Source organism: Stereum hirsutum, assembly GCF_000264905.1.
Source record: "Stereum hirsutum FP-91666 SS1 unplaced genomic scaffold STEHIscaffold_6, whole genome shotgun sequence".
In the NCBI taxonomy this organism is placed as follows: domain Eukaryota; kingdom Fungi; phylum Basidiomycota; class Agaricomycetes; order Russulales; family Stereaceae; genus Stereum; species Stereum hirsutum.
In genome coordinates, this window is record NW_006763136.1 from 1,508,228 (window position 1) to 1,523,139 (window position 14,912).

Consider the following 14,912-nt stretch of genomic DNA (forward strand, 5'->3'; position numbering starts at 1 on the left):
GTCGTAAGCCTTCGACTCACCCCGGAGACGCGTTGTGCACGGAGGGTCGACTGAGAAAGCCCGGCATACGAAATGGGAAACAGCTAGTCACTACAAATCGTAACACATCGATTATTCCAGATCGAGGACTGAGATACGGGCGGCATGGGGTTAGCGTTGTCGAGGGGTGCAGACGCGCGTACTTGAGATCGCGGCAGCCGTGCACTGAACTTCGCATGGACCAGATAGATTGTCGGCAAAATATATGATATGATTGTCGTTAAACGAGCTGTGCCGACAGTACGCGAATACCAGACGGAGTGGTGAGGAAGTGGCGTCAGGGTGAAGGTATGCTTTGTGTGAGAGGTGTAACGCCAGATATGGACTGAGCTTGAGAAAGAAGAATGCAGAGTGTGACGAAACGGCATGACAAGTCCCGGTGAGAGCGTACACGAGCATAACCTTAAGCACAAGGAGAAGGACACCCAACGGTGACATCGGCACAGAATGTACTCGAATGCAGGCAAGCGATTGCGATGAGGAGTAGGATCGGCGAGCACTTGACGTCGGTATGGCCGATGGACGTCGTCACTGCCGATCAGAAGCATTATGCCAAAGCAAAAATAAATGCCAGTCGAGGGATGAGCAGCAGAGAGCGACGGAATATTCAGGTCACGAAGGAAATATTGAGCTTGGAATTAGTTCATTTATTCAACAGGCGCGTCGAGTGGCGAAGAGAGCGAAAAGAGAACACGTAATCCGAATTTGAGGGCGGGGCGAGCGGGGACAAGGGCCGCTCCGCTGTCGCACCGAGTTCAGAAAGTACATATAGAGCGAGCATGCCGGCGGACCTTTCCCTTCGTCTGCTCCCCGACCGTTGCTTCTCTCCATCTCCTTTCATCTTCCACACGACAGCTCGTGCGCCACACCGAGCCCACCATGTCTTCCGAGGAGGACTATTCAGAAAAGTCCCCAGCCGCTGCCCAGCCACAGACAAAGCGCAAGAACGGCTTCTTCTCTAGGAACAAGAAGCAAAGTATAGACGAAGAGAAACACCATACAGACTCGGCCACGACCGCGAACGATGCTGTCGTAGAGCCCAAGAAGAAGGAGGAGGAGAATGTGCCCCCAATTTCTTTCCGCCAGCTTTTCCGGTATGTCTTCACTGTCCTCGTACTTATTCCTCAGGCCCACTCACACTCCGTCAAGGTTTTCTACGAAGACAGAGCTCGTGCTTGACTTCATTGGTCTCGTTGCTGCTGCCGGAGCTGGTGCTGCTCAGGTCAATACTCTCGTTTGTATCTTTCGAGTCCTCGGCCTGATCATACTGTCTTCTCCATGTAGCCCCTCATGAGTCTTATGTTCGGAAACCTTACCCAAGCCTTCGTCGATTTCGGTACTGCCGTCCAGGAAGTACAAGACGGCACAGGAGATGCTGCTGCCATTCCCGTAGCTGCTGCCAATTTCCGCCACACCGCTGCCCTCGATGCATCCTACCTTACTTACATCGGTATGTCCTTAGCAACGGATGATACAATTCCTGTTCTCACCATTCAGTATTTTAGGTATCGGCATGTTCGTCTGCACATATACCTACATGTATGTTTGGGTTTACACCGGTGAGGTCAACGCGAAGCGTGTTCGAGAGAGATATCTCCAGGCCGTCCTCCGTCAGGATATCGCATTCTTCGATAGTGTCGGTGCTGGTGAAGTCGCTACTAGGATTCAAACCGATACCCGTCAGTATTTCTCTGTGACTATTTGCTTACGTTGTACTGACAGCCCCATTTAGACTTGGTTCAGCAGGGTATCTCAGAAAAGGTCGCGCTCGTCGTCCAATTCCTTTCGGCCTTCTTCACCGGTTTCATTCTGGCCTACATTCGTAACTGGCGTCTCGCTCTCGCAATGACCTCCATCATTCCATGCATCGCCATTGCAGGTGGTGTCATGAACCATTTCATCTCCAAATACATGCAGTATGTCCCATATGTCCAAATTCCCATGCTACCTCGTGGCTCACCCTTGGCTTTTCCAGATTGGGGCTTGCTCATGTCGCCGAGGGTGGTTCGCTTGCCGAGGAGGTCATCTCCACGATTCGCACGGCCCAGGCATTCGGCACACAGAGCATCCTTTCGTCCTTGTACGATGTCCCCATGGACAAGGCGACGAAGGTCGACGGCAAGGCTGCTATTGTCCACGGTGGAGGTCTCGCCGTGTTCTTCTTCATCATTTACGCCTCCTATGGCCTTGGTAAGCATTCATAAATACTCTCACATGTCGTCGACTACTCCCGCTCACTCTCCGTATTTTTAGCCTTTTCGTTCGGTACCACACTCATCAACGAAGGCCACGCCAACTCCGGTCAGGTTATCAACGTATTCATGGCCATTCTCATCGGTTCCTTCTCGCTTGCCCTCATGGCGCCTGAAATGCAAGGTAAGACTTACACACGCACACAACTCGTTACTCAGCGTCTTCCCCGAAGCTGACTCCCTTCCGTCTTTTCAGCGATCACCCAGGGTCGTGGCGCCGCAGCCAAGTTGTACGCCACCATCGACCGTGTGCCCACCATCGACTCCGCAAGCGACGAGGGTCTCAAGCCCCAGCAGGTCACCGGCGAGATCACCCTCGAGAACATCGAGTTCAACTACCCGAGCAGGCCCGACGTCCGTATCGTGAAGAACCTCAGTATCAACTTCCCCGCCGGACGGACCGCCGCACTCGTCGGTGCTTCCGGTTCTGGAAAGTCAACTATCATCCAGCTCGTCGAGCGTTTCTACGACCCTCTGTCCGGTGTCGTTCGGTTCGACGGTATCGACTTGAAGGAGCTCAACGTCAGGTGGCTGCGTTCCCAGATCGGTCTCGTGTCGCAGGAGCCTACCCTTTTCGCGACCACCATTCGCGGTAACGTCGAGCATGGTTTGATCAACACGGTTCACGAGCATGCCTCGCCGGATGAGAAGTTCGCGCTGGTGAAGGAGGCGTGTGTCAAGGCTAATGCGGACGGTTTCATCTCGAAGCTTCCGCTCGGGTATGATACCATGGTCGGTGAACGTGGGTTCTTGCTCTCTGGTGGTCAGAAGCAGCGTATCGCGATCGCTAGGGCTATTGTTTCGGACCCGAAGGTTTTGCTTTTGGATGAGGCGACGTCGGCTTTGGATACTCAGTCTGAAGGTGTCGTGCAGAATGCGCTTGACAAGGCTTCGGCTGGTATGTTCTTCACTACGCTTCTCACACGCCTTCTCTGAGTCGTCTGACTGATGATATCTTCTGTAGGACGTACTACGATCACTATCGCTCACCGTCTCTCGACTATCAAGGACGCCGACTGCATCTACGTCATGGGCGACGGTCTCATCCTCGCCAAAGGCCGCCACCACGAGCTCCTACAAGACGAAACCGGACCGTACGCACAACTCGTCGCCGCCCAGAAGTTGCGCGAGTCCCGCGAGGAACAGGCCGCGGAAGGCGTCACCGAGAGCGACACCGAGGACGGCGAGCCGACGGCCGCTGAGATCGAGAAGCAGGCGCTTGAGGAGATCCCGCTTGGGCGTAGCAACACGCAGAGGTCGCTAGCGAGCCAGATTCTGGAGCAGAAGGGGAAGAATGGAGAGTTGAAGAAGGAGGAGCCGGAGTATTCGTCGGCTTATTTGATGAGGAAGATGGCGAGCATTAATAGGAATGAGTGGAAGAGATACGTGCTTGGGTTCTGTTTTGCGGTTTGTGAGTACTTTTTGCAGTTTCTACGAAGTTGTGTGGATTGCTGATGTTGGCGTGGATAGGTACCGGTGCTGTCTATCCTTGTTTCGGTATCGTTTGGGCGAACGCCGTCAATGGCTTCTCGCTCACGGATCCCGCCGCACGTCGTCACACCGGTGACCGTAACGCTCTTTGGTATGTCTATTTTCCATGGGTCCATCGTTCCAAGATATTGATTTTGTTTACTCTTTCGAACAGGCTGTTCATCATCTCCATCCTCTCCGCTATTTCCATCGGTTGCCAAAACTACTACTTCGCCGCCTCGGCTGCTTCTCTCACTGGCAAGCTCCGCTCGCTGAGCTTCCGCGCGATCTTGAGGCAAGATAGTGCGTTTTCTTTTTTCTTTTCTTCTCATCCTAGCCGTCTGTCTGACGGTATATTTTGTGTGCCCCTGTAGTTGAGTACTTTGACCGTGACGAGAACAGCGTACGTTCCTTTCATTCCGTTCTATCGTTGATCGAACGAGCGATGCTGACATGCTGGTTTTTAGACCGGTTCCCTCGTCTCCAACCTCAGTGATGGTCCCCAGAAGATCAACGGTTTGGCCGGCATCACCCTTGGAGCTATTGTCCAGAGTATCGCGACTTTGGTCCTCGGTACGATCCTTGGTCTTGTCTTCATCTGGAAACTCGGCCTTGTTGGTTTCGGTAAGTTGACATCATCCCTACACTGTGCGCGTCGATGTGCTAACCAAGGAAACAGCCTGCGTTCCTCTCTTGGTCTCCACTGGTTACATCCGTCTGGTGAGCCGCAAAGTTTCTTTCCCTCGTTCGCGCGTAGACTTACCTCGATACTTCTCTTCCAGCGCGTCGTTGTCCTGAAGGATCAGCAGAACAAGAAGGCTCACGAGCATTCGGCACAACTCGCCTGTGAGGCGGCGGCGGCCATCCGCACCGTCGCTTCGCTCACCCGTGAAGAAGACTGCCTGGCCATCTACAGCGAGTCCCTCGAGGAACCGCTCCGGAAATCGAACAGGACGGCCATCTGGTCCAACGGGCTGTATTCGCTCTCGCAGTGCTTCGCCTTCTTCGTCATCTCCCTTGTCTTCTGGTACGGCTCCCGGCTCGTCTCCTTCCTCGAGTTCTCCACCTTCGACTTTTTCATCGGCCTCATGTCCACCGTGTTCGGCGCGATCCAGGCCGGGAACGTGTTCTCGTTCGTGCCCGACATCTCGTCCGCGAAGGGATCGGCGTCGCACATCACGCACTTGCTCGAGTCGGTGCCCGAGATCGACGCGGAGTCAACGGAGGGCAACGTCCCGAAGGACGTGCAGGGACATATCAAGTTTGAGAATGTGCACTTCAGATATCCGACGAGGCCGGGTGTGAGAGTGTTGAGGGATTTGAACCTCGATGTGAAGCCTGGGACCTATGTCGCGCTCGTTGGTGCTAGTGGTTGCGGGAAGAGTACGGTGTAAGTCCCGATTTTTGTTTCTCGACTTTATTCGATGCTAATCGGGCGGTGGTTCTCATAGTATTCAACTTATGGAGCGATTCTATGATCCTTTGCACGGTGGTGTGTATCTCGATGGCCAGCCGATCAACGAGATGAACGTCCAGGAGTACCGGAAGAACATCGCTTTGGTCTCACAGGAGCCGGTACGTGTTACCTTCCTGTTCATTCCTTCCCGTCCTGGTGTACTGATATGGATCATGTTCGCAGACACTTTACGCTGGTACTATTCGCTTCAACATTTTGCTTGGTGCCACGAAGCCAAGGGAAGAGGTCACACAGGAAGAGCTCGAGCAGGCTTGCAGAAATGCAAACATCCTGTCGTTCATCGAGAGCTTGCCTGAGTACGTGCATTACCCCGTTCTATATCTTCGTGTCGGTGGCTGATTTTGTCTTTTCCACAGTGGCTTCGACACCGATGTCGGTGGCAAAGGCTCTCAACTGTCTGGTGGTCAGAAGCGTAAGTTCACTCGTCTCATCGTCCGTCAAGGTTCGTGTACTGATGGATAGGATCCGATAGAACGTATCGCTATCGCCCGTGCACTGCTCCGTAACCCGAAGGTTCTCCTGCTCGATGAGGCCACCTCCGCTCTCGACTCCAACTCGGAGAAGATCGTGCAAACGGCATTGGACGTTGCTGCGAAGGGCCGGACGACGATCGCCATCGCGCATCGGTTGTCGACGATTCAGAATGCCGACTGCATCTACTTCATCAAGGACGGTGCGGTCAGCGAGTCGGGGACGCACGACCAACTACTTTCCAAGCGTGGAGGTTACTACGAATACGTCCAGCTTCAAGCTCTCAGTAAGAACTAGGGCTGTGTTCGGACGTTTTTCCTCCTCTGTTTTGGTTTCTGCTTGCCGTCTCTTGTTTTCGTCGTTCCCATGCATCATCTCTCTTCATTGCTGTTTCGTAGAGCTATAGCCAGTATCGCATCAGACTCTCCACGTTGTAGTCCTTATGATCACTCGCCCGCATACAATCCTCGCCGGTCTCGTCTCATCTATCTCCTCCGGTCTCATCCTCACTCATTCACATGGATTCGTTGTTCTTGGCATCCTCCTCCGTACCACGGGTTTTTTTGATCCTTTTTATTGCATACATTACCTTCGACTGCTTCCCCTTACCCCCTTGCCTTGCTTCTGCTCCGTGTTCGACCTCACGAACTTTATACGATACTTCCATGTCGTCACATCACGTCGTCGCTCTCATGACCTCGGATCTTTGGGCTCTCGTTCGTCTTCTTTTATTCCGTTTATTTCATTACCTACCTACTTGCCTACCTACATATATCAATCTCATCTCCTCGCCTACAGATGAAGAGGAGGAGAACCGTTCGCCCGTCGTGTCACTATTACTTACTCTACTTTTTACTGCCTCGTTATCCATATTCAATTCAAGTTAAAGTACTATACCCTCGGTCACCGTGCGGACTTTCTCTCCTGGTCTGGTTGGCCGTTCGATGGATAGATGGACGCTACGGTGGTACTAGGGGTTAACGCTGGTCATGATTTCTCCTCGTTCTGGGCGTATAGTACTTCGGGTGCGCAGTAGTAAGTAGTTGTTGCTGTCGACGTTGTCGAACGGCGCGCTATCGTCTGCTATCGTGATAGTTGGCTTGCCCATCGTGATCTTTCATGAAGGCATTGTCAATCAATCCTGTCCGAGAGAGATGCTTGTCGTGTTCGCTTTGAGCGAGAAACAAAAAACTTCACAAAGTCAAATTGTCCTCTCTATTTATACTGAAGTCAAGTGATCGTCCGAATGGACTTACAGCGCGCCTGCCTCCCAAGATGTACGCAAACTGTGGGTCCGACTGCCAAGTCATGTAACTAAGGACTGTCATCCCATCCATCCAGCCTTTCGATGGCTCCAAAACACATAGTTATCGTCGGCGCAGGGATCATCGGATGCACCACGGCGTACTACCTCTCCCGCCACCCGGCAGTAGCCACAAAATCTCAGCCTTCGGACAGCACCTCCCCGTCGTCGGTAGGACCCACACGGATCACCATCGTCGAGGCATCCAAAGTGGGGCCAGCGCAGGGTGCCTCTGGAAAAGCTGGAGGTTTGGTCGCGAGGTGGGCAAAACCGGAGGAGCTCGCTCGTTTGAGCTTTGAGGAACATGTTCGGTTGGCGGAGGAGTTTGGTGGCGCGGAGAGGTGGGGGTGGAGGTTGATAGAGGTTGGAGAGTGGAAGGGCCGTGTGGGTGGAAAGAACGGTATACTAGAGCATGGGTCGGGTGAAGAGGCATCAAAAGAGAAGGTCCGGAAGGGTCTCCCGTCAGATTTGACGTGGGTGAACGAGCAGTTGACGGACTCGTATACACCGATAGCTGCGAGAGGGGACTCCGCACAAGTTCACCCGTACTTGTTCACCACTAGTATGCTTGAACTAGCCATCCAGAACGGGGTTGAGTTCATCCGAGGACGGGTGACATCGCTGGAGATGACGTCCGATCGGGTGACCGGGGTGCAGTATATCCCAGTATCTGTGGACGGTGATGCTTCTATGGAGGTCGAGGTGAAGACCCTCGAAGCAGACTGTATAATCCTGGCTGCAGGACCTTGGTCTCCAACACTCCTCCCTTCATTGCCCATCACGGCCGTGCGAGGACACAGTATCATCATTAGCCCTCCATCACCTCCGGTCTCCGCCGAAATCACACACTCCCCCCATGCGCTCTTCACGTCCATCGCACTCCCTTCACCCACCTCTGATTCTGCACGCCTACAGACAACCACAGTAACACCAGAGATCTACCCCCGTCCCGACTCGACAATATACGTCTGTGGTCCCGGGGACACACGCGTACCATTGCCCGCCAGCGTCGACGAGGTACTGGTGGACCAGTCCGCCTGTGAAGATATATGGAAGTGGGTGGCTGAACCTCGAGATGGCGGAATCATCAGGAGCGACGTGCTCGGTGAAGTGATATCCAGGCAGTGTTGTTATGTTCCGTTCGTCAAAAGATCGAGTTCGGGGGATGCTCATCCGGAAGGGCCTATCATTGGGACCATTTCAGGCGTCGAGGGTCTTGTCGTCGCCGCTGGTCATAATTTCTGGGTAAGTACATTTCGTCGACGGGTATGTGCTCTGCTATCCAGATGCTGGGTGACTGAAATTTTGGCCATATTACTGTAGGGCGTAAGTAACGCTCCGGGCACGGCGAAGGCGTTGAGCGAATTGATTATGGAGGGTGAGATGAAATGTGGAGACTTGAGCAACCTGAGCCCGCTCAACTTCTTGAAAGATGTACGGACTGAACAACAGGAGACAAAGCACTTGTAGATTGCTGTGTATAGGACTCAGTGTGAGAGAAGTAGCAGCAAATCGTAGTTAGTAACGACATACCAACAGTAGAGATTCCCTTGACGATGTTGCCCAGACATCACCATACCGAACAGGCAGGACCTGCAATGACATTCGTGTTCAAAAGAATAGTCGGACGTCAATACCGTACAACTTTACTACAACTTCACACAACTTCACAGAGTTCTTTCGATGTCTTACCTCGCTCAAGACGATGTATCGAGGCGATGTATCACGCGCAAATCGGGATCCTGAACCACCACAAATCAAGAAGGGGTAAAATCACGCTTCGTGATGTCGGATTCGAAATATACCCTAGCGGACAGGAAAATTACAACTTATTATACATTAACTTACATATTGCCTCACTCTACTAACACCGCCTCTGAAGAAACCTTGCATCAAGCATGCAATTCCACCTGAAAGACGAAAGAGTCAGTGCATGGAAAACAACCCGAGGAGGTAAGGAGGAGGGTGATCAGAGAAGCCAGTGTTTTCTTAGCCCTCGAACCACAACAGTCCCCGAGACCAACCGACCCTCTCCAAGACGGAGAGAGCCAGCACTACTCCCATCGCGAGACAGAAGCGGCCCCAGAGATAGAGCGATATCGAGTAATCAACGAATGGATGAACTTATTTTCGTCCTTTGGGCAACGAGAGCACGGAAGCAGATTGCTCACCTAAAGGTAGTATGGAGGTGTAGACGAATAGCAACCCTAAAGAGACTGGACAGTGGTCAGCTGCTGGAATCGCATCGAGTATGAGCACGGAAGTGGGAGAAAAGAATAGAAAAATGAAAGATAAAGACTGCTCCGTTGGTGATGCATGTTGAGAGTATGGTTCACAGGAAACCTCACCACTCGAAAAAATGGATAATTTTCTTCATCGCAGAAAGTACACAACTGAAAGACACGATCCAATGGGAGAAATATACTCACAATTAAAGACACCTGGTGCAGAATCTAGCGGAGGAGATGGGAGTCGGGAATTGGGAGTTGAGTCCACGTTGACCAGAAAATAATGGACACGGCACTCTCCGCGGCGGAGCTCTATTTTTGAGCTCAGCTGTACAGCTCAAAAAGACGTTCACGCAGCCACCGACGCGTCTGTCTTTTTTCTCTTGCTCTTCTCCGGTTGTCTTCACGAACAACAACGACGTCGTTGGTGCATGGTTGCCGGATGAACTCAGGTGAGGATCTGTCTTTGATGTCGTTGATGCCCCTACCGGCAGTCTTTTGTGATGATTTTAACTATTCAGTTCTGCTTCCGAAGAGAGAGCAATCTCTTTGTGGATACCCATCTTACCAAAAATACCATTTCTGACCATCTCCCTTCGTTCGCTTCGTCTTGATATTGACGTATGCTAATCAGTCTTCCTACGATATAGGTCGTTCGTATCTATGCATAGGGCGCTGCCGAGTGAGCAACAGGTGAGCTCGAGTTTTCTCTTTCAACACCTCCCTACGATGTTCTTTCATTATACAAGCATATGTCCTATTTGCCTTGAGGACAACATATTTGTGTCTGAGGGTCCTCCTCCACTCCCTCTTGTTTCGAAGATCATACTGACAAACATCACCTAGGTAGGAACGGTCATCGGTGGTCGTGTTCATTGCATACTGCCTAGCGACATCAAACTTGACGGTCAGCCCGTAACCTTTTCTGCCAACTTCTTCAGCTTGCGTCGTACAGTTTTCGCGAATTTCTGTTCTTCCCTAGAACAGTCAAGGGACGGTCGTTGTGGGCTATGGTAATTACGTACTGAAAGCTTCCGTCCAAGACGACTACGACGCGTCTCAACCTCTACTTCATCATTCCAGTAGCTTTGATGTCTTTCCGGTGGGTATCCAAAATTGATCTGTCTTGAATGTCTGCTCGTCATTGTTCGCTGTTGGAGAAGATCTTCCTGCGTCGACATGGGCTATGCGGTCATGTCAGTCGACAGTGCTATTTCGCTGCTCTGGGTGGACTTACTGGAAGCACGGTCATGAATTCCCCTCCATCGTGGGTATAGTACGTCGACTGCCGATATGGGCCCCTGTGCATCCGCTAGGGGTGAAGATATTGAGCGCGGGCGTCGCGACGCTCACTTCGAGGCAAGAACCGACGTGAGGAATGGGAGACAAGTGAGCGTTATCCAGCCCTGTCAGGATAGCCGTCCATAGTTGGCTTTCCATATATACGGTTGCATTACCAATTGCTGTACCTCAAATTGCATGCGATTTAATTATGTTACGGTGCAATCGTGCTTTGCCTCTTCCTCGACGACGATAGATCTTCTGTACATCAACCATCAAACATGCGTACTTCCGGAACGACTTCCTCGGAGTGCATGTGTGAACACGAACGCCCATACGCCACCGGAATCGGCTCGATTGTCCTCCATGGGTCAAAACTCTATCCCACCTACATCAGAACGTCGCAGAGATCCCATCCACGCCTGCTTGCTGGCCGCTTCTCGAGAATCGGTGGGACGCCAGTGGTTACTGCCGTTCCCTCTCTGGGGACACGGTTCGGTCGGCGCTGTTTGGTTTGCTCATCTCACGTCCTCAAAGCCTCACGCCGCTGCTCGTTGACCGTGTCCCTTCAAGACTCGTACATTCGCTGGCCCTGGTTGTCAACCTGTATTTGGGTCTCTTAGTCCCTGGGGCACGATCAACCTCGTTGGTCTACGGAACAGATAGTGCCCGGATGGCACAGGAGGATTACTATCCGCAGTGAGCAAGTTGCCATACGTTCGCATGCTGTATCCAGAGAGAAGGCTCACCCAACCCCTTTCGTTATGTCCCCCGTTGAAGCCAACACATCTCTCAACTCAGCTTTCATTATTGGTGATGTTGATTGGATGATCAGACCATACTTTCTTGGGGTCTCTTTAAAGCGAAGTATCTTCTCACTGGGGGCGCGACTGCCTTGTACTGATCAAACATAGGACCGATGAGCAGTACCTCAGATGATGGGGGCGGTCTGACTGTTCCTCCAATCAGACACCGAGCCCTCAAGGGTCATGATGCTCGTCTTCGCCTGGAGCACCAACCGAATACGAACCACGATACGGTGAACTATGCAGTCGCCGGCCTCGCCCTGACGCGATGGTATAGAATGAACTTGCGCAAGCATTGTCCACCGTATCATCGGTGTGAATTTAGGTTCGTACCGTGTGGGGATCGGGGTTGGAATTATTGCAGAGTTCGACGTATGATCACGAACTCTAACTCTACAGCCACTGAAACAGATGATGTCGATGTATCGTCCGAGTTCGCCGTCTGGATCATGCCTAAGATCGTATATCTAATAGGGTGATCCTCTCGAGAAGGTCTACAGTGATATTAGTCAGAAAGGACAATTATCTCGACATCGTCGTCCCCTTTCGTATGTGTGGCGCCTCGCGAACTCGCAGGTTGTGTGGATCCCAACATCGGCGAAGGGTCCGGAGAAGAAACCGACAAAGCTGACATACTCCTCTCCAAATAGGCGACACCTCCACCATTGTGTCGATGAGGGCCGTCGATCTCGTCGGATGGAGCTCTGGATAGATGTCGGGAACGCAGAGGCGGGACGGGTCGATCCTGATCCTCAGAAGCCCTCAACACATTATTGTTCATATCTACGTTCTCATCGCCCGTAGAATCGAAGAAGTCCTCCTCTCCTTCCAAAAGATCGAGGCGCCTCCGCTTAGCAGGCGAACACGACGCCACGCCAGATTGATCCACAGGGAAGGTTGGCTGTCTCCTCGACGAATCTGAAGAGCCTGGGAGTTGATGAGGTGTAGTGTCCAGATCGAAGAGGCTGTCCAGCATATCGATATTACTAGTACTTTCTCCATCCGTGGCGTGCACACCGCCGAGGAAGAGATGTGGATGAGACCGATTCTTGACCATCTGACGGTTCTTGCCAACTTTTTCCCGCGGAGCTGCCGAGATGTTGCTGGAAGACGCTGTGTTTCGTCCTCGGGCACGTGGGGGAGCGCGCTGTTGAGAATCGCGAGCCTGTAGAAGGTCGCCGCCGAAGCCCATTGCGAAAGCATCATCTTCCTCTACAGTCGCTAGCTCATCGGCCATCATGTCGTCACGTTGGGATCGTAGCGGGCCAGCTTTTGAGATGAAAGGAAGATTCGGAAGACTCGATGACTTCTTGCTCAAGGGTGGGTCTCGAAGATGGATGGCAGATATCTGGTCTGAATCGCCACCATAAAGATGCCTGAACTTCGTCGAAGCAGTGCGGGAAGGGCCTGCGCTGGGCTGTGGTAAGGGAGGCTTGCTGCGGGACTTGACAGACCTGTTCACCGCCTTGGATTGAGGTCGAACAGGGGCTGGCGGTGCATTGTCATCAGAGCCAGAGTCTGCGCTGATCACGTTCAAGTCGAAGAACTCCTCGGCGTCGTCGGCATCCGCAACGTTCGCGGTGGTATAGTATGCCCGTTTGGTCTTGGTGCTCATGCCCGTTGCCCTTGGTCGCTTTTTGGCCTTTTCACTGGGATGGACCGTTTTTAGAGGGCGACCTGATAGAGAGAGATATCATGTGAGCCATCTTGTCCTGACTTAGCGTGTAACGAGGGGAACTATCGTGTTTACCTTTTCTTGGAATGACTTCTTCACTCGTTGGTCTCATGGCGTTGTCGTCCGTACGTCTCGTCTTCTGCTTCGTGGCTACTTCGACGACTTTATCCTGTGCCTGCAGAGGGTCCAGAGCGTCGACCGCGGCCATAACGTTTTCCTCACCTGCGCTGGACAGTTCACCGGTGTCTTCGTCGTCTTCGTCTTCGTCCTCTTGTAGCGCTTTCCCTGCATACCTCCTAAAGCAACCCTTGACAACGTCTCCCCAGAGAACATATGACCGGCAGTTCGGGCAACTGCCGCCGCGGGGAATAATGGTCGTACCTTGCTTTTCTCGCTCTAGAAAGAACCGAGAGAGGCATCGAAGGTGAGAGACTGCCTGACAGCCGTTCGTAGGACATAGTGAAGTAGTCAAAGACTCCTGGCGGTTCATTCAATCAAAATGTGAGGATCACTCCTGCGCTTCCCGGGATCCGCCATACGTATGACTCACCTTGGCGGAAATGTCCAACCTTTCATGGCAGACCGAGCATTCCAGGCCACTTCCCGCATTGTGAAGTAGAGTCTGCCACTTGGTCAGATGCGCCGTAGTGAATTGGTCTAGAAGGATGAAGCTTTCAGCAAAGGGAAGGATCGCCACCAAAAATAACAAGCTTCGTACCATCAGATACATCAACAGGTCCAATGCGTTCTGTGTTTGTTTTCCCGGACTTACCATCCACGCCTTCATATTCGATGCAGTATGTAAAGCCTCGAGGCAGAGGAAACTTAACGTCTGCGGCCTTAGACACATCTTCCCATATTTTCTCCGCCTCCTCCGTGAAGATCTTCACATGAAGTGGCCACACGTTATAAGGATGATACGACAGCATCGTACGAGCAACACTTTTAGATGGATTTCCCACAGGAAGCGGCAATGAGGCATTGTTGGGAACATGATGATGCAGGAAGAGAGTACCCACAGGATGTTCCGTTTCATGCCGGTTCCTCGTTTGAAGAGAGCGCTCCCAGCATCATCACGCAGGTTTCGAGAGACGTGGGGATGCTGCCAGGCCCATTCGAATTGTAGAGCAGCAAGCTTTGAGGGAAAACCATAGACGACCATCTGCATCACCCAAGGGCGCTTGTTTTTCGTTTTCCAAGCCCCTTGAGTGATTTCGCCATTATGCTGACTGTGAAGGGGTCGTATTAGGAGCTGAAATAGTGGTCCAAATATATGAAGAGAGCTGCAAGACATTACCGTATTCGACGAGGCTGTACGAGACGTGGTGAGCAAACGATGCTGATTACTTATGGACATCAAGGACAGCTCGTACCGGATTGGGGGTGCTTCCTATATATGTACTGAGCAGATGAGTGTGAGTCATGAACATGGTGTTACGGAGTGGATGAATTACACGGTGGACCTCGGGATCCAATGTGACTTGAGGAGGTAACAGGAGTAGAAAGTGGGGAACTTGTGGAAAGCTAGTGATGAGCGTGTACTCTTTGTCGGCGTCACCATCGTGGGCTACAAAGAATCTATAATGTTCCGATTAGCCAGAACCTGTCTCCGTGTAAACCGCAACAAACCACTTGTGGCCAGGGTGTTCGCTACGAGTCCCTTTGTCGGAATGTGGCGCTACAACCTCAAGTTGTATGTTTCGAGCCAAGTTTGTTTCAAGGACGAGAGAAAGATAGGACGATTATGACACGCGCATAAATGTGAGGTCAGTCCGGGTGACAGATAACTCAGCTGGACGCGACAATACGACGGAAAACCTGACTATGCGTGTTTCCAAAAAAATAGAGGGCGAGTTTGAAAGTGTAGAGACAGATCAGAGCTCGGACGCGACGTGTGGCGACGCGTTTGA

General features: G+C 52.2%; 4 protein-coding genes across 4 annotated transcripts; 2 read left to right on the forward strand and 2 right to left on the reverse strand.

Annotated features, from left to right (window-relative positions):
- The first annotated feature begins 850 nt into the window (after positions 1 to 850).
- Positions 851 to 6,604, forward strand: STEHIDRAFT_96541 (P-loop containing nucleoside triphosphate hydrolase protein). Its single transcript, XM_007303623.1, has 19 exons — positions 851 to 1,133; positions 1,189 to 1,261; positions 1,324 to 1,489; positions 1,545 to 1,718; positions 1,772 to 1,955; positions 2,015 to 2,229; positions 2,293 to 2,415; positions 2,488 to 3,189; positions 3,256 to 3,702; positions 3,762 to 3,873; positions 3,937 to 4,064; positions 4,136 to 4,164; positions 4,229 to 4,385; positions 4,441 to 4,481; positions 4,544 to 5,151; positions 5,213 to 5,336; positions 5,401 to 5,534; positions 5,595 to 5,650; positions 5,711 to 6,604. Exons 1-19 carry the CDS (start codon positions 919 to 921, stop codon positions 6,004 to 6,006), a joined length of 3,984 nt encoding a protein of 1,327 aa, XP_007303685.1. The 5' UTR covers positions 851 to 918; the 3' UTR covers positions 6,007 to 6,604.
- A 453-nt stretch (positions 6,605 to 7,057) lies between these two features.
- On the forward strand, positions 7,058 to 8,482 carry STEHIDRAFT_56698 (FAD dependent oxidoreductase; the record flags this gene model as incomplete). Its single annotated transcript, XM_007303191.1, has 2 exons — positions 7,058 to 8,257; positions 8,336 to 8,482. 2 exons carry the CDS (start codon positions 7,058 to 7,060, stop codon positions 8,480 to 8,482), a joined length of 1,347 nt encoding a protein of 448 aa, XP_007303253.1.
- Positions 8,483 to 9,890: 1,408 nt separating this feature from the next.
- On the reverse strand, positions 9,891 to 10,731 carry STEHIDRAFT_121065 (uncharacterized protein). Its single transcript, XM_007303624.1, has 2 exons — positions 10,087 to 10,731; positions 9,891 to 9,933 (listed from the first exon to the last, which is right to left on the reverse strand). Exon 1 carries the CDS (start codon positions 10,383 to 10,385, stop codon positions 10,149 to 10,151), a length of 237 nt encoding a protein of 78 aa, XP_007303686.1. The 5' UTR covers positions 10,386 to 10,731; the 3' UTR covers positions 9,891 to 9,933; positions 10,087 to 10,148.
- Positions 10,732 to 11,676: 945 nt separating this feature from the next.
- On the reverse strand, positions 11,677 to 14,893 carry STEHIDRAFT_139121 (uncharacterized protein). The gene is made up of 9 exons (XM_007303625.1): positions 14,632 to 14,893; positions 14,457 to 14,580; positions 14,376 to 14,403; positions 14,300 to 14,313; positions 14,022 to 14,231; positions 13,721 to 13,944; positions 13,553 to 13,659; positions 13,078 to 13,480; positions 11,677 to 13,004 (listed from the first exon to the last, which is right to left on the reverse strand). Exons 2-9 carry the CDS (start codon positions 14,561 to 14,563, stop codon positions 11,833 to 11,835), a joined length of 2,265 nt encoding a protein of 754 aa, XP_007303687.1. The 5' UTR covers positions 14,564 to 14,580; positions 14,632 to 14,893; the 3' UTR covers positions 11,677 to 11,832.
- Between the last annotated feature and the right edge of the window lie 19 nt (positions 14,894 to 14,912).